General features: G+C 34.1%; 1 protein-coding gene and 1 long non-coding RNA gene across 3 annotated transcripts; both read left to right on the plus strand.

Annotated features, from left to right (window-relative positions):
* Positions 1-9,014: 9,014 nt before the first annotated feature.
* Positions 9,015-10,722, plus strand: LOC104594382 (uncharacterized). The gene is made up of 4 exons (XR_734729.2): positions 9,015-9,190; positions 9,283-9,666; positions 9,772-9,830; positions 10,151-10,722. It is a non-coding gene; the product is annotated as an uncharacterized LOC104594382 (long non-coding RNA).
* A 4,077-nt stretch (positions 10,723-14,799) lies between these two features.
* Positions 14,800-16,212, plus strand: LOC109113865 (DNA binding / transcription factor). 2 transcript variants are annotated; one of them, XR_016081324.1, is made up of 2 exons: positions 14,800-15,408; positions 15,589-16,212. XR_016081324.1 is itself a non-coding variant. In XM_010254675.3 (2 exons), the coding sequence occupies exons 1-2, from the start codon at positions 15,400-15,402 to the stop codon at positions 16,058-16,060; spliced, it is 474 nt and encodes a 157-aa protein (XP_010252977.1). In that variant the 5' UTR covers positions 15,175-15,399; the 3' UTR covers positions 16,061-16,212. The 2 variants fall into 2 exon arrangements, 1 of the variants encoding a protein (XP_010252977.1); XM_010254675.3 differs by having other exon boundaries at positions 15,175-15,408; positions 15,596-16,212.
* Positions 16,213-18,653: the final 2,441 nt, after the last annotated feature.

Below are 18,653 nucleotides of genomic sequence, written 5' to 3' on the forward strand. Positions count from 1 at the left end.
CGGAGACAGGCATGTAAAATTCCATATTTCCATTCTCCCAAGTCCCAACCTGAATGCTTTTTGATCACAAAGAGAGGTCCGACTTTTCTTGTTAATAAAGCCTGATAATTCATGCAAAGTGCCTACCATTGAGAATTGGGCCCTAGTTAAGTGTCCTATGCTATATATCTAAAGGGGTATTCTACAACATGATTGCACCTTACATGCATGTTAATTGAATCGGGTTGTTGCCTATTGCGTTGAAAATCCAAAAGCCAAGGCCTCAGACCCAAATCAGTCGATCAAATTTACAATTGAGAAGATGTAGAAAATTGTTTAGCCAAAGTTGCAGAGTGGAGCTCTATTTGATCTCCTTTAATGCGTCCAAACTTTAACATCACCATTAAGATATCATCAGAAATCAGGGAGTATCTTTTAAGTTCTTTTTTAAATTTATTAGTTAATACATTGATACCTATTCTGAATATCTGTGGTTAACTACATTCATGTTTAATCTTCTTTGCTTTAATGATTAGAACAATATTCATTTACTTCTAGTTCTATTTTCTTAAGTTTTCCTTCTAGTTTCAAGATCTTGTTTTATCTTAGCTGGAAATCTCCTTCTAGTCAATCTTGTTAGGCTCCTTTTCCTTTTAGTTTAGTTTTATTTCTTTTCCTCTCAATAACCGCTCTCTAATAGTCTTTTTAGTCTATCTTTTCAAATATCATAATTATTTTATGACGGTCCAATTTTCTACTCTCTCTATCTGTAGCCACTTGGTATCGAAAATCCTCCCTTCTTAATTACATGTCTTTTCCAAAAAGCTCTTAACCTGTTGCCTTACTAATCTTCTTCTTGTTTCTTCCTTCTTTGGTTACTGACTTTTCACTTCTCTATTACCTCCCCTTTCTCTCCTCCTGCGTTCTTCATGGATGATCTAGATGCCCTGAATGTTGTGTTTCAGTCTATGCTCCATACTAACAATATTCTAGGTATTGAACTTATAGACATCCACCCTCATATACCTGAAAATCTCCAAAATGATTGGGCCTTTTCTTTCATTTGTCGATTATTTTCGTGTCTCACAGATCAATTTGATGAACTAGAGCAAGGTCTTTACTCTCTCTGGAATTTCAACCATGAACACTTGTTTACGTCACCTTTCCAACATAGTCACTTTCGTCTTCGTTTTTGTTATGAAGACGATTATGTTAGAATTCATGACAATGGCCCTTGGATGTTAAATGGGCAGTGGATTGTTTTAAAACCCTAGATACAGAGTCGACCTCAATATGAGTGACAACTCAACCAGATTGATGTTTGAATCCAACTCCATGATCTTCCCTACGAGATTCTTTCAATAGAAATATGACAGCCCATTCTTGAAAGCATAGGACCTACCCGTCATATTTCAGTTATCCAAAATTATATTCGTGCGAAAGTTACAATCACCATTGATCAACCTCTTAAACTAGGTTGCTTTCTTAGTGTCATGAATTGGGTTACTTATCGTTATGAAGATCTTCCTTCGACTTGTTATGCTTGTGGATATGTTGGAGATTTGTTTCATCATTGCTCTCAACCTATTCCCCAAGTTTTTGGACAATCTTTTAAACAATTTTTCAACCAAATATCCATGCACCATCCTAGACCTTGGTTAAGAGTAGAAACTCCTATGAGACACAACTGGAAACATCCTTTATTTTGTGAGCTTGTCAATCTCCCTACTCCAAAAATTATTCCTCCCTCTACCCCTTCACCTTCTTTTACTCCTTTATAGCCACAACCTTCCACTTTTCCAATTGATACTACTCTAACTAGAGTCACCTCTTCTTGTTCTACTTCAGTTCCTTCAACAAGTAACCCTCCTACTGTGAGAGTGACCCCGAAATCCTTCTGTCTAGCACAACAAACTCAAGTTGTCCAATCTTTTCTCTCCCGATCCTTCTAATCCATCATCTTCTAGAGGAAATTGACCCCGCATTAATCTACTTCATCATTTGGAGGTTGAAGATTCTACCAACCTTCCTATCTATGACCGACCTGAATCTTCTTCTTGTAGTAACCAAACAGAAAGAATTTTGTCCATTATTCCTTCTAACTTAAATGATGACACAATTCTGACCAATCAGAACCTGACTTTATTGACCGAGAGCATATCCGTGCAGATACAACTAATCTGGTTAGTTTCTTGTTTATTTATTTTTATTCATTAAAAAGGGTGGTGGTGGCTGGCCCCAATAGCCACAAAGTCGCTAATGTTGATTATTAGTTGGAACTGCCGTGGGGCAGAACGCCCTAAGGCAATTCAATGACAAGGGGTTTTGGAAAAAAACCATAACCCATACTTTATTTTTCTATGTGAAGCCAAAATTTCTTCTGACAAAATGGTTTTGTTAGCACATCGATTTCATTATCCTAATTTCTTTTTTCTACCACCTGAAGGACGAGCTGAAGGATTAGCAGTGTTTTGGAAAAATGGTATTAATGCCTCTGTCTTTTTGAGCCATCCAAGGTATGTCCTTTTCAAAGTTTCTTCTCCCCCATTTCTTGATGACTGACTTTTAGGCTTTGTCTATGGACTTTCAATTAAAGCCCACCATAGTAATTTCTGGATTCATTTAAATCAAAGGTTCCAATACACTAACCTGCCTTTCTTGTTAATTGGAGACTTTAATGAGGTAGACAATATTATTATTCAAGACCCTTCCATGTCTGGCAACCCATACCGCCTTTCTTCTACTCAATATCGCAATCTAATTTTTTTATCATAATCTCATAGAACTATACATTCAAGGCGGTAAACTTAGTTGGTCCAACAAGCGTTCCATTGGTCTCATTAGTAGAACTTTGGACAGAGTCTTAGCCTCACCCGAATGGATTTCAGTATTTCCTCATGCCACTCTTACTCTTTCTGCAAGATGGGGATCTGACCATCATTCCCTAGTTCTTGATATGTCTCATCTTAAAAACCAACACCCAAAACCATTTAAATTCTTTGAAATGTGGTTATCAAATGATTCTTGCAGACCAAAAATTCTAAATGGTTGGAACTCTCAAACTAATAGGTATGCTGCTTCTAGAATTTCCTCAAAGATTGATAAAATTAAGCATAACCTAATTAATTGGAGGAAATCTAAGTTCACCGATCCCTATCATAAGTTAAAGGATATTGAAACTCAAATTATCTAGGTGGAACAATCTACTCCTTGGGATCATCCAAATATCATGGCTTTATATAAAAAGTTTGATGAGACTTAATTACAAATTGAAAGTTTTTGGAGACAAAGATCAAGACAACTCTGGCTGAATTTAGGAGACAGAAACACTAATTATTTTCATAAAAGTACAATATGTCGCTAGAGAAGAAATGAAATACAGGGAGTCAAAAATCATCAAGGTACTTGGATGACTGACCATAAAGACATTGGAGCAATTTTTAGTGAGCACTTCTCATATCTTTTTTCCCAAAACCCACCTTCTGATCTGTCATTTATTGATAATCTTTTTTCTCCTATCATTACTGAAAAAGATATTGAATCGCTAACTGTTATCCCCTTTGATGAAGAAGTCAAATCAGCCCTCTTTAGTATAGATAGTCTTAAATCCCTAGGACCTGATGGTATTCCTACTTTAGTTTATAAAGAGTTCTGGGATCTGATGGGTTATGAAATTATTGAATTTGCCAAGGAGTTTTTCCAAAATAAGAAATTACTAAAACGTCCCAATCATACTTTTATTTCTCATTCCAAAAAAGGAAAATTGTACTACAGTCACATATTACCATCCTATCAGTCTCTATAATGTCTTGTATAAAATTATCTCCAAAATTCTAGCCAATAAACTTCGTATTGTCCTGGATAAATGTATTTCCCCCACTAGTTTGCTTTTATCCCAAGAAGATAGATGACAGACAATTGCCCATGAAATGTTTCACTTTCTAAAACACCAGAAACGAGGCACTAGTTTGTGGCTATTAAATTGGACATGGCTAAAGCCTATGATCACCTAGAGTGACCTTTCCTCCTCAAAATCCTCAAAGCTCTAGGGTTTAACCAAGACTTCTGTCACATCATCTTTGAGTGTATTTCTACTATTTCCTATTCTATTCTCATTAATGGTACCCCAAAAGGAAAAATTTTGCCTACCAAAGGGATTAGACAAGGGGCTTCTTTATCTCCTTATTCATTATAGCTATGGAATGCCTAACCAAAATGATTACTAAAGCTGAAACTGATAACCAACTTCAAGGTGTACAACTTTCAAGACAAGCTCCTACTATTTTTCATTTACTTTTTGCAGATGATATTTTATTATTTCTAAGAAGTCATAGAGATGAATTAGATACTCTTAAAACTCTTCTGCAACAATTTCAGGATGCTTTAAGACAGCTCATAAACCTAGTAAAATTAGGAATTTACTTTAGAAAAAATACTCATCCTAGACATCAACGAATGATTAGGTGACAACTTTAGATGAAAAATCTTCCTAAAAATTCTAAGTACCTTAGTCTTCCTCTAATCTAAGATTGAAATAAACACTCACAACTTTCCTTTATCCTAGATAACTTAAAGAGTAAACTTAACAATTGGAAAGCCTCTTCTATTAGTCAAGCAGGAAAAAGAATTCTTATCCAATCTGTTTTTCAATCTATTCCTTCTCATGCTATGATTGTAGCCCAATTACCCAAAAAAAAATCAACAGCGTTGATCAAATTATAAAAATTTTTTGGTGGGATAAATCTGATACAAATCCTTATCCCTATCACTGGGGACCTTGGCATAAATTAACCCTTCCCAAATCTTCTGGTGGCTTAGGATTTCGACAAACAAAATTGGTCAATGTAACTTTCCTCAAAAAACTTGCTCGGAGATTCCTCAATGAACCTCAGAAATGGTGGGCTCAAATTTGGAAATCTAAATATTTACCTCGTAATACTTATTTTCCTTATTCCAATCCTAAAACCAGTTCTTTCTTTTGGAAATCTACTAACCCAAACTTCATAAGCTTTCCCAAGAAGTAGGCTATTTGGTTTTCAACAACTCTATTGAAAATATTACTCAGTTTCCATGGATCCAAAATGAAGGTCGCTTTTTAATGATATATCTATTTCTCCTCATTTAATAAATATCACCTTTGCTGATCTTATCAATAATGGACATTGGCATATACCTGCTATCCAGGCTACTTTTGATCCTACTCAATTTTTCCAAATTCTTAATACTCCTATTCTTCCTAATAATACTACTATTCAATGGATTTGGACCAAATACTGTTCGGGTAGGTTCAAAACTTCTTTAGCCCATAAATATTTAATTCAGGAATACATCCCTCAAGTATCCCCCCAATTGAATTGCTGTAACAAATGGATTTGGTGCTTTTTCTATCCTCCTCAGTATCAACTTCTTTTTTGGAGAGTTATTCATGATTTCATCCCGATCAAAGAAAATATTTTTTCTAATCATCAAGACAAATATTGTGTTTTCTGTCAAAATGGCTCTGAATCCTGAACCATTTATTTCTTAATTGCCCTTTCACAAAATCTGTTCTCTTTGCCTCTCCCTAGAATATAATCTCTTTTGACACTTCTTATGACTCTTGGATTAATTATATTTTTGGACTTGATCATAAGATTTCAGATAAATATTTTTTAAGGTAAATTCTTTCTTGGTATGCTATCTCATTATACTATCTTTGGTTTGCCAGGAATGAAAGTTTTTAGAGATAACGCTGTTTCAAATATTTGGATCATTCGAAAAACTAATACTATTTTTCAAGGTATTTTGTATTCTTATTTTGCTACAGACACAACTGTAGAACCACCTCTGCAATTATGCCTACAAGTTAAAGAAGATACTGATTGCATTATCTTCACTGATGCAGGGAAAATTAACCAAATCTCATTTACTTATGGGGTTATTCTTTTGAATATTCAACCAGAATGTCTTCAAATTACAGGAGGAAGGAAAAGATTAAAATCAGTAGAGGAAGTAGAAATTTTTTCCATCTATCAAGGGATCTCTATTGTTCAAGAACAGGGGAAATCTCATCTTTTGATATGCTCAGATTCCCAATCTATGATTCAAGCACTCCCGGATCTCTCTTCTTTGCATTGGTCTAATCTAGGACTTTTAACTGAAACGAAAAACCTTTTATCTTTATTTAGGTCTTTTAATCTCTTATATATTAAAATGAGGTACATTATTCCTGCACACCAATAACTAACTTGAGCAAACAAACTTTGCAGGAATCTTTTGTATTATCTCAGTACCCTCCTTATCCTACTGTACAAAACTTTGTATTTTGCTCTTTCTGTTAATATAATCTCTTTACTTGTCAAACAAAAAAGAAAAAAACTGGGTTGATTTAATAGTGGGCATGACACATTTTAATATTTCAAACTTATATATTTTAACAATCAGCCCCATTGATAAGTAGGACCCACTATACTGATTTGATAGTAGGCATTACCCACTTTGATAATTTTAACTTCAATATTTTAAGAGTGAGCCCCACTAATAAGTGAAACCCACTATGTTGATTTGACAATGGAATTGACCAACTTTGATATTTTAAATTTAAATATTTTAATAGTAGGGTCCACTAAAAAGTGGAACCCATTATACTGATTTAATAGTGGGCATGACCCACTTTGATATTTTAACTTAAATATTTTAATAATGGGCCTACTATGATGAATGGGTCCCACCAAATCAGATTACTTAAAACCGGTAATGGCAGTGGGTATGGTCCACTAGGGCATTGAATTCTGATCATTAAACTCTGCTTTTGTTTATAGTGGATGGGATCCACCAAATGAAAATAATTTACTCGTATCACTGTGGGTGATCCACTAATAATCTTATTTTGAGGTGGATAAGATCCCTTTAGGTGAATCCAAATATCATTAGCTTCTGATTATTGGATCATGGTTTTGTTTATAGTGGGTAGGACCCACCAAATTAGATAATTTACTTGTATTACATGGGGGATCCATTGATGATCTTCTTTGGGGTGGACTTCTTTTTTTTTTTTTTTTTGTTTACTAGTGGCATACTTGTTGTATTAATGGGTAACCCATCGATAATTTTGTTCTTTGGTGGATAAGATCTACTGAATATAATATGGTCAACCATTAAAAAAGGAAGAAAATTGGAGATGAGATTTAGAATTTTAATGGAACTCTATAAAGAGAGGATAAGGATTAAAACTAGAAAATGTTCAAGGGGAGAGAAGGGAAGAGATAAAAGGGAAAAAATAATAATACATTACGTGTGTATTTATCCTCTTCTTGTTTACTCAATAGAGTTGTAGTTCTTCTCTTCCTCTCACTCTTTACTCCTCTCTCCCTTTTCTTTTTTTTTTTCTTTTTTTATATTCTTATCCTTCCCTCTCATAAGTAAATAATTTGAAGTTCAACAGAAGAGGTGGGCCAACTGTCAACGTTAGGCCTTTCTGTTTTATATATATTTTTTCTCTCTTTCATTTTATGTTTTTAAGATGGGGGAAGCCTAAAGCCACAAGACTTGTCAATATTTCAAATACTAAACATTTCCCAATAAATGCACTGCCTCTAGCACTCTTTGGTTACCATTTGATGGATCTTGTCCAACACATTGCCTACATAGAAGATAGAACTTGGGCAATGGGTAGTTGGGTTGCTTTTTTTCTTTTTAATTTCTATCAAAGTTCATTTTTGGCCCGCTAACTTCCACGTCAAGGGCATACCTTTTTTTGATAAGCTTGCCCATACTTTGCTCAATCTACTTACTAAACCATTTTTATTTGGTAGCTCCAAATGCCAGTTTTCACATTGAATTTAGTTGATGTTTGGCAAGTCTTTCTATCTAGTTTTTTAGGCTTTAGAAAGTTTGAAAGACCAAAAATCGGTCTATTCCCATTTGATAACAAAAAATTGGAAAGATAAGGAGACGTGTGCATGAAAAGACCCAAAAGGACCAAATAGGCTGAATTTCGGAAAGCTTCAAATGAAGCTTTCTAGTCTTTTTGCATGACAAATATCCTCTAAATGCATTTTTAAAAGCTCGGTACACTGAGCCACTTACTAAATGCTCTTTGTCTTTAAAGACAAGACTTCAAAAGCTCAATATGTCTTTTGGCCATTTGGGTTGTTAGAAGATCTTTCTAAAAGGACTTGCCAAATGGCACCTTAGAGTTTTTAGATGATCTGATGAACTTTAAATATTCTAGTTGAAGATTTGACTTGTTCATTACTTCTCTTCCTTTTAGGCCCCATTCGTTGTCGATATCTCCTAAGGGGTAAATTGGTTAATCAGGTAATTTATCATGATCCTTGTGTTCATATGATGCTATATTGGGTCCTACGGTAATCCATTATTTGGAGAGTTTTAGTTACCCGAGTAACCAACCCTCCTTGAGGGTGGGTAAATTACATATCCATGCGCTGATAAGGGTCTCTCCCTCCCACCTCCCCCTTTACTTGTGTAACTTGTTGAGGCCAAGAACACTTGAAACCAAACTTTCTTGGGCAAGTGAAACCTAAGAAACACTTGTTTGAGTAAATTCACGTACCCAAATAAGTGAAACCAAACGAGACCTTATATATATATGCTCCATTAGGCTATATCATGGGCTTAGCCAGGATGGATTTTTCTAGATTTTAAACAGTATTTTGAGACTTCAGCTGTTCATCTTTGGTTCATTGGTTCAGCCTACATCTCTGGCCCTGATAATACTTGGCCGGACCTGGTTCTATGCGGGCCGGGTTGGGAATCTAGGCTTGTCTTTATAAACTAATGAAACTATTTTTTAAACTCAAATTTTAAATTTATATTCATTTTTAAAAGCAAATAAAATTATAATATACATATATTATTAATTTATATATTATATTATGTTATATTATATTAGATAAACTACGGATAGGTACCCTGAACTTAGGTTCAAAAATAGACACTTGGGTTCATTTCCATCAACTCATGTTACATTCTATTATAAAATTACCGAAATGGCTTTATATATTTTAAAATCATAAAATTTAAAGTTCTATTCGGTCTGGGCATCACTGTTGCTCATCGTAGGGAAAAGAAACCATTGCTGCTGCCATGGGCAGAAAAAACTTTTGTCGCCGCGCCTGAGAAGAGAAGAAGATCAACCACGCACTGTTGTCACATGAGAAAAAGAAAGAAGCACCAACCATTGCTAACTGCCGCTTGAGAAGAAAGCAAGGTACTAACCCTCCCCCTTTTGTGTTTCCCCTTTTCGTGTTGTCTGGGAAGAAAGAAAACAACATTGTTTGAAGTTCTGCCTCCGTATTGCAGGAAATCCCCTTCCTAATTGTGATTAAACCCAATGAAAGGCGAGAGACATTTGAACTTCCAAGACGTCTTCTGCCCCCTTATTAATTCGTTTAACAAGTTGGAATGCCAGACGTTTGGACGTGCCAATCCTTCTTCCAATTCCAATTCTTTATTTAGATTTTGTTATTTTCATTTCCTGAATTCATTTGGGTTTTGCAAATAGATTGGGTTTTATTAGCCATTCTCCAAGATAGAGGCTCTAGCTCAAAGCTTTGATTTCACTATCAAAGCTCCAGTCGTTCTTCAAGATAGGCAAAGTACAAAGCTTTTCCTCTGCTATGTATATGAGGAACTACACATCTTGGATATGGAGGTACAAGAAACATACACAAAGACTGCGTTCAGGTTTGAAGTCTTTCTTTTGGATACCAAAACAGGGGCTCCGCCCCATTGTCCCTTTCAACCTATCCTTGAATGACGAAGATCTTTTAATGTTTTTTACATGAACAGGTTATTCAAGTGGTAGTAACAACTCAGTTCATGTACCATAACACAAACCTTCGTTTCAGGTAAACTCTCTGTTGGAAAATCACATTTTAGATGGCAAAACAGGGCTCCGCCCCATTCTCTCTCTACCTATCCGCGAAATATCATTTTATTTTAGTGTTTGAGAAACCATCTCAAACAGTTCATCTATTTCTTCTAATATCCTTTTTAGGTTTTTACCTCTATTTTATGCATTGCATTCTTCATATAAACAGTTCACTGCTTTTGTTTGAGAAACCAAGTCTCTTCAGTTGAAGCCAGACCCAGTTTTGTGCTATGCATTATCTCTTTCTTTAGTTAGTAGTAGTTCAAATCATACAGTATATATCTGCTGCAATTGTAGATTTTAGAAGCACAACACCATCAAGGCCTTTAAGAGGATTGGGAGCTTTGTCTTTGGTCACCTGGCAATGATACCAGAACAACTATCGACATCGATAGAAGAGCCAAGGCAAGGGAAGATAAATAGACCCCCACAACGACTTACCTGAGTTGGAGAGACGAAGATGAAAATTTCCCTGCAAATGTAACCTGACACAAACTGTCCAAGATGGATGAATAGATCGTAATGAGGACTTGAGGATAGCCTACTGCCTACCCAATTGAAGATGAATAGATTGTTGTCGGTGTTGGTACTTGGTAGTTCCATTAGAGAACCATAGAGATGGGTTTCTAGATAGATATATATATATATCCACCTGTTACTGTTAGGATTTTTGCTTAGACAAAGTAGGAGTTTCTACTTTCCTTTTTAACGTCCCTTTTCTCACTTCTCAATTTTCTTCTTCGGTCCTTTACAAGCCAACCAATGACTATGACTGGAACAACTAGATTTCGTTCAGAATGGCCACTGGCCATTTTCCGATTAATTGGGGTTGGGCAATTGGAAGTGATTGATTGCGCGTATAGACCGTTTATACATTCGGGTAAGGACGACAAAGTAAACATGTATTGTTCATCCGTTGTCAATCCATGTAAACGGGTTAATAACTTTCTATTGGATAGACCGATCCGTACTTCGATCTAAACCGTTTTTCAAATCCATGCTCCATGTTTGAGTCAATTAAACAAAATTTTAAGGTTCTTAGATAAAAGATTATGGTTTTAAAATTCATTGTTACATATAAAATTAATTTCCATTAGAATCAATGCAATTTATTTAATAAAAATGTTTTTATTAATAAAAGTTAGTACGTCAAAAAATCTAACTTCATAATTAATATACTTACAAGAACTAATAAAATTTAATAAAAAATAATCAAGCAATATTTAATAAAACAAATTTATTAATATATTACTAAATAAAGTTCAATGGCATTTATTAATATACTTACAAGAACTAATAAAATTAATAACATTTAATAAAAATAATCAAGCAATATTTAATAAAACAAATTTATTAATATATTACTAAATAAAGTTCAATGGCATTTATTAAACAAAATTAGTATTTAATAGAAAATAATAAAATGTCAATTTATTATTATTCCAAAATAAAGTTAATATAAAATAAAGCTAAAATTAAAATTATTATTAAAAATTTTTAATAATTAAAATTATATATATAAATAGGTTTGTCCATGTAAGCATGTCTCTCCTTTGAGAGAAGCTATTTATCTATTTTCTCTATTTTTTGTATTTTTTTCTTAATTTCTTTTGTTTTAAAAATATAAAACAGTAATATAGATTAATAAAGCTATACACTATTAGAGAGAGACTTTTGAGTTTTCCAAGGCCTCTTATTTTAATGCATGTTATTATTACATTTAGAGAGAGAGAGAGAGAGAATAGGAATAATAGTATAAATCAAGGTTTTTAAAACCGAACTAGACAACGAACCAGTTAGAGGTCCCGTTCCTAGGTCGAATGGTCCGACTGTTCAAACTGAACGGATGACCCATTCTGACAAAAAAAAAAAAAAACGGCCAAGATCGTTGGACGGTTCAAACGGTTTGACCGCCAAGGTCAGCGGTTTGCAGACCAAATCAATAGTTTTTGGTGAAATAATGGTTCTGGGGTAAAATGGAACCAATCACCTGACCAGTTCCTGATTTTTCTGGTATGGTCCGGTTTTGAAAACCATGATATAAATCAAATAATATAAATAGGTTGTGCTTAAACAATCAAAAAATTATTAATTTAAAAATCCACTAAACTTTCACTAAAAATAAATATTAATTAACCTTAGTAAATATTAAAAATGTGTTTCAATTCCACTTAAAAATCCAACTTAATAAACGCTAAAAAAATAAGAAATTTAAATATAAAAGTATTAATTGATAGTTATAATAATATTATTAGATAACTTATGAGTTGAGACCTTAATAAATGCTAATAAAAATATTAATTGATAGTTTTAAAATACCAACAATTAATTAAAAATCAGAAAAATTCTGAAAACCTAAACATAATTAAACTACTAAAAATAATTAAAAAATATTGAAAATTAACAATTTTATATTAATAAGGGTATTTACTTAAAATAATTAAAATACTAAAATACAATTAATAGTATTTTATTATTAAAAAATAACAAAAATTATTAAAGAATACCCAAGCCATAAATTATTGAAAAATAATGAAAATTAGTTGTATTTTTAATAACTATGGTATTTATTTAGTTATTTAATTATTTTTACCGAAAGCAAATGCAAATTAATTTTGTAGTGACTAATATGCAAAAATAAATGATGAAAATACTAGAAATTATTGAAAAATACCCATATGCAAAAAATACTGAATAATAATAAAAAAACACCAAAAATTGATTAAAAATCCAAAAATTATAAAAAACCTAAAACTTAATTAAAATAATAAAAATAATTAAAAAATAAATTAATTGTATTTTATTACAAAAATACTGAATAATAATTAAAAATAATGTATTTTCATTATTAATGGTAATATAATTAACAACAATTATTTTTACACTGTAATTAGCAGTAATTATAATTTAAGCTATAAGTAGTAGAAATTACATTTAATAAGTTTTAGCCAAGAAATTAGCAATATTTCTAAAAACATGATAATTTCCATAAATTACTATATTTTAAATAGATACAGTAATTTAATAATTATAAAATTTTAACAGCTAACAATATTTTAATAATTAATAATAAAAAGTAAGAAATCATTTATAACTTAGCCTAACCCGATTAGGTCTATAAATTTGCAAGCTCAAGCAAATATTTTCTTTTGAATTAGCTGAGATATGCACCATGCCCACACATTGTCAGGGATAATTAGATCCGATGTCTAATTGGGTATCCAACTTTTGGAGTCCAATGATAGCTTTAGCAGATAGGGCCCAAGCTAAACAACCCCTAATAAGCTCAATTTGGAAGTTATATGCATATATGGTAAACATTTTTATATATAATTTAAATAACAAATTTTATATTAATATATATAGAAATGTTATATATTTTTATACTAGACTAGAATTAAGTAGAAAATTTAATTTGTAAAAAATCATAGTTTTATAATTAACATGAGCCTCTTTATCAACAGAAAATGTGCAAGCCCGAGCCCGAGCCCAACTTGACCATCGACCCTAGATCTTGAGCCTGAGCCCAACCCTTATATAAAAGCCCGAAGCTCAAGCCCGAGCTTGAGCCCAAAGCCCGATTTGTACACAAAATGTCTTATTTTCAGTATACTTTTATAAACTAATATTATATTAATTTAGTAATAATTTAATAAATTAATAAACTAATTTATATTTCCTAATAGTAAATTGATATTTATTAATAATTTAAGAAATATATATTATATTTATTATATATAACATAAGTACTTTTTTATATATATAATAGTATCGGGCTGGGCTTATTTGAGAAAGCTCAAGCTTGAACCCACGAGCCTAAAATTTTGTCCAAGCCTGAAAAATAGCGGGTTAGGCCAGGCCGGGCCATCGGGCTACCTGGCCCATGAATAGGTCTAATTGTATATATAACCAATTGTATACATAAAAAACCATATGAAATAAAAATTTAAACATCTTTTTCATTTTTTTTAAATGGACATCTCATAGCTTGGCTCAGTTTGCGGCCTGACTTGGCCCAAGGCTTGGTCCAACATGACCCGATTTACACCTCTACTTGAACTTGCCCAATACTGGGGACAGGGTGGGGAAATTTGAGGATTCCCCATCCTTGATGAGGAATGGGGTCCCTTGCCCCTGAACTTGCCCGACATTGAGAAGTGGTTGCCTTGCCTTGGACCCGCTTGACATTGGGGACGGGGCGGGAATGGAGTAGAGTGTCTTGATGATGGGGCAGGGATAAGGATGTCGGTGCCCTGCCCTGAATCCACCCATTGTCATTCCTATATAATTGTTAATTATTAGTGAAATTAATAAAAATGTTAGTTTTTGTAATTATTTTTATTTATTTAAAGTTAATCAACATTTCATTTAAAAATAATAATTATTAAAATTACTATAAATTATTAATAAAACTAAATTTATTAAGTATTTATTCATATTAAATTAATAATAACTATTTTCCATAAATCAATATTAAATAAAAACCCAATTATTAAAATTTTAAATATTAATAATAACTTTGAATAATTTTGGTTAATTAACAAAAAAAAATTAATTATTAATTTAATATTAATTAATATTAAATAAATTATTAAATCTTTCAGACTTTCTCGTACATCACACGGGTCCTGCTAGTATTATATGTAATTTATTATATTATATTATATTATATGGACCAGGCATTTTGGACCTAAGATTTTTAGTACTGGAACCGGTCTGCGTTATGTGCGAGTTTGATGCAGGCTCGGTTCAGGCAATGTAGGCCCGGGCAGAAATGATCATTGATCATTCCTACGTTTGATAAATTATAATTATAACTCCTACCCGAGGCCCAATATGCAATACTAGGTCAGTAGGTCGTGCTTAGCTTAACCCACTTCAAGCGATGGTGTGCGATTGATGCAATAAACACACAAATTAAACACGGTTGGGGATGGATTCTTATACCTAAAGCCGATTTTGACCCAGTTAACATCCGTGCGGGACCCATTGACTCGTGTGCACCGGTTCTCCAACGTATAACACGTGGCAAATACTGTCCCAGGAAGGAGGATGATGTACGAGACACGAGAGTTCAATTTCTATCCTTCCCCTGCATGACGCACCTCATCACTGATGGCCAACCAAATTTTCTAAAATCCCGAGTACGTGTCAGTCAGTGGAGTGTGCGTCATGCTTCATGCAATGAGGCTTTTATGTTTGCCACGTGGCAAATAGTGAAACCGACGTACTGAAGTATCTGTCCACATAACATAAGCCAAGGTTTTATTATTAAAAGGAAGTGAACGAAAAAGCCGTTGGTTTCATGCATTTCTCCTTGCTGGTTGATGTATAAATAGAGACGAAGTTAGTGGAGGAAAAGCGAAAATGCAAAACAGAACGAAAGTAGAAAACTAGAAAGTAAGAGGAAGAAAGGAGAGAAAAGATGGGTAAAGGCGTGATGAGAGTAATGGAGAGCGTGGGTCGTTAAGACGGTTTCGCTTGGGTTCGCGTGGCGTGCGAGCTAAGCCTAAGCTCTCAATCGATTATCCTTCTCTCGCCAGCGAATGGAAACGGTAATCATCAATTCATCATCACAAGTTTTCTTTTGCATTTTCACTTCAATTTTCCTGCATTAATTTGATTCCGCTTTCTGATCCGCCTCCCAATGCAAGCTTTTTCTTCTTAATGTGGTGCATCTTTGTTCCTTCATTCTTTGACAGAGATTTCTCAGTTTATTTTCTTTTTCTTTGGAGGGTAAAGGCTTTTTCTGAAATGGAGCGCGACAGCAAGAAGAGAAGAAGAGACGACGACGACGAAGAGAAGACGGACTGGGATGTGTGCATGAAAAAGCAAGAGCATGTCGGCGTCGGCTTCGAAGACTCCGATATCTTCAAAGTATCAGATCCGTTTCGGCCATTTGGAGTGTTCGATTTCCCCTGGCTTAAAGACAATCTGGTGCTCGAATCGGAAGACTGGAAATTCGACGACGTCTTCTCTGCTTCTCTGGGCGACGTATCGGTCTCTGTTGGTGGGGGAGTCGATTTTGGGGGTCAGTGTTTGTGTCAGACTCCGGCGTTGGTTGAGATTCTTCCCGGCGATACGTTGGATGAAGAATCGTGGCCATGCGAGGGGGGCATGAATGATATCGACGGTGGTGATTGCATTTGGAGCTCCGTACTGAGTCAGCCGCTTTCCACCGGTTTCAGCAAGGTTCCTAACGCGTGACCACTGATTATAAAAAGGGATTGAATTCGTTTATGATTCATCTTCTCTTTTCTTCCAATTTTTTTTGTTCTTTGTCTCTGAATTTGTTGACCATACGATTTTGATCCCTGAACGATTTGATTCAAGGATGGTGGATTAATGGGTCCTACATACGTGTGGTGGTGAACTGGTGATTGCTGCAACTAACAAACATTGTACCATCCCACGCATAGCTCTTCTGAGACTGTTTGGATTGGAATTGATGCGAGATCCAAATTGGGACCCATCGCTCATTTAGCATGGAAATGGAATGAATGCAAGAAAACAGTGATGTCGTATGTTAAATGCAAACATGGGGATTTGGGCGTAGAACGTAGAAGTTCTGGGCTTTTCGGTTTTAGCTTAAAACTTAAAACCCATACTCCTGAGTCCTGACAATAAGAACTGTTTTTGTAAAATAGGAGTTAGATCAGGTTTAATTAATTGGCAGTGGAATATAATTTCAGTCAGTTTGGAAACACTACCGTATTGAACTTAACTGACTTTAGAATAAGAAAACGCACCAATTATATGCACAAGAAGACAATAAATAAAAGGTTTCATGTAGCTCCGTTTGCTTTTTGGGTAAATGCAGTTAGCCGGTTACGTGGGTAAGTTCATTTATTCATGTCTTTTTTTTTTTGGAAATTGTCTGAGTTTTCAACATTTTCCTTAAACTCATCACAATTTTTTAAAATGTCTAAAACTCATCATATACCTTCCGTTAGTGCACCAATGGTCTTTTTAAGTTTTCAATTTTTTTGTTTTTTTAACATTTTTAGTATTTTTTTATAATTTTTAATATTTTTTATAATTTTTATTTTTTTATATTTTATATTTTCTACAATTTATAAATTTTCCTATATTTTTTGTTATTTATTTATAATTTCCGTGTTTTTCTATAATTTTTATTTTTTGATTTTGTTTCTCAATTTTTATAGTTTCTATAATTTGAAAATAATTTTTTATTTTGTTTGCAATTTTTATAATTTTTTATATTTTTTGTAATTTTTATGTATTTTATATTTAAAAAGTTTTTTGAAAATTTTCTTTTTTTTCATGTCTAAATATTAAAATGGTAATATATTAACACTCGTTAATTTAACTTGAAGTTAGTGAAATGGTGAGTTTTAGATAAAATGTGATGAGTTTAAGAAAAATACCAAAAACGACAGTTTTTCTTTTATTTTTTAGTTTTAAAAATTCATTATTTTTAAAAAGGATAATTTTGTCTCATTCAACTAACGAAATTAAGGGTATTTTGGTTAATGGGGGTTTCGCTTTTCATTGACCAATTTTCTTCGATTCAAAATAAATAAAGAAAAAACAAATAGTCTTTAGGCTACGTTTGTTTTCGGTATAATTTTTTATATAAATTCTATCGATGTAAAACTCAATTGATGGAGTTCAACATGGATGGGTTTAAAATTTTATGAACTATTGATAATTGATGCGATTATATATGGGGCGGAGTTTTACATCGGTTTGAATTTATATAAATAAATTTTATGTCAAATACGTGATTGATGGTGCACGATCTGGATGTTACTAGTTGGAAGGTAGCTCGAACGCCAATTCTGAAGTAGACTGGTCGAACTGCAAGATAGATAGATCAGAGAACCTGGGGTGACTAACCCAGCGAGGTCATTTCGATGCTCAAGTCAATATTGGATGTAAGTAGCGAGCTGAAAGTAAGTAAACTTGAGAGCTAGAATGCACTGTATCATGCGTATCATGTGTTAGTGAGGTAGATGCCCTTATATAGGCGTTGTTTGGCGTGGATTTCACACATCATATCCGAGGTCTCCGGGAAGATGTGCCTAACCGGCCCGATGTCCTCAAAGGTAGCTGTGCATGTATACCAGTCTTCGAGCCTTGTTCGGTTTCCTCCGGAACATTCGGTACGGGGGCTAACTTTCGAGAAACCCGGGAGTGTTGGGATATGCATGCCAAATTGGTTGGTGAACACGTTTTGCAAGTCGCCACGTGGACCTCAATCAGGTTGGCAAGCCCTCAAGGGAGGTTGATCCTCATCGAGGTCACTTTGACTATACTAACGAGGTGCCAAAGGTCGGCCCCTGGACGAGGTGCTACAAGCCACTCAAAGTTGTGGATAAGGTTGTTAGTTAGGTTTTTGCTAGGTCGGCGATGGTGGCAGGTCGCCAGGTCGAACTCCAACTCTTTGGCTAAGGCAAGTCATTGCCTAGGTGGTGCCGAGGTATCATTCAGCTGTTTTGAGATGCCATGTGTCATGATGCCACTGGAGGGCCAAATCCGTCCTCATCAGTGACCTCATTTTTTTGAAAATCTAGATATGTATTTTTTGAGAAGTTGTTAAAACCCACAATTCATTGCCACCATTTAGACAAGTGGCATTCTCATTTTCTAGAAAGTTAGACATGTGGCAATTTCTGAGAAATTCTTGTTAAAGTCTGCAACCCACTACTAGGGGCCCCCTACCTTTTAGACATGTGGCCTTCTCATTTTTCATGAAAGTTATACGTGTGACATTTTTAGAGAAGTTGTTGCTAAAGCCCACAACTCATTACTACCATTCACACACGTGCCATCCTAT

This window comes from Nelumbo nucifera, chromosome 1, assembly GCF_055504915.1.
Source record: "Nelumbo nucifera cultivar China Antique chromosome 1, China Antique-T2T, whole genome shotgun sequence".
NCBI classification, from domain to species: domain Eukaryota; kingdom Viridiplantae; phylum Streptophyta; class Magnoliopsida; order Proteales; family Nelumbonaceae; genus Nelumbo; species Nelumbo nucifera.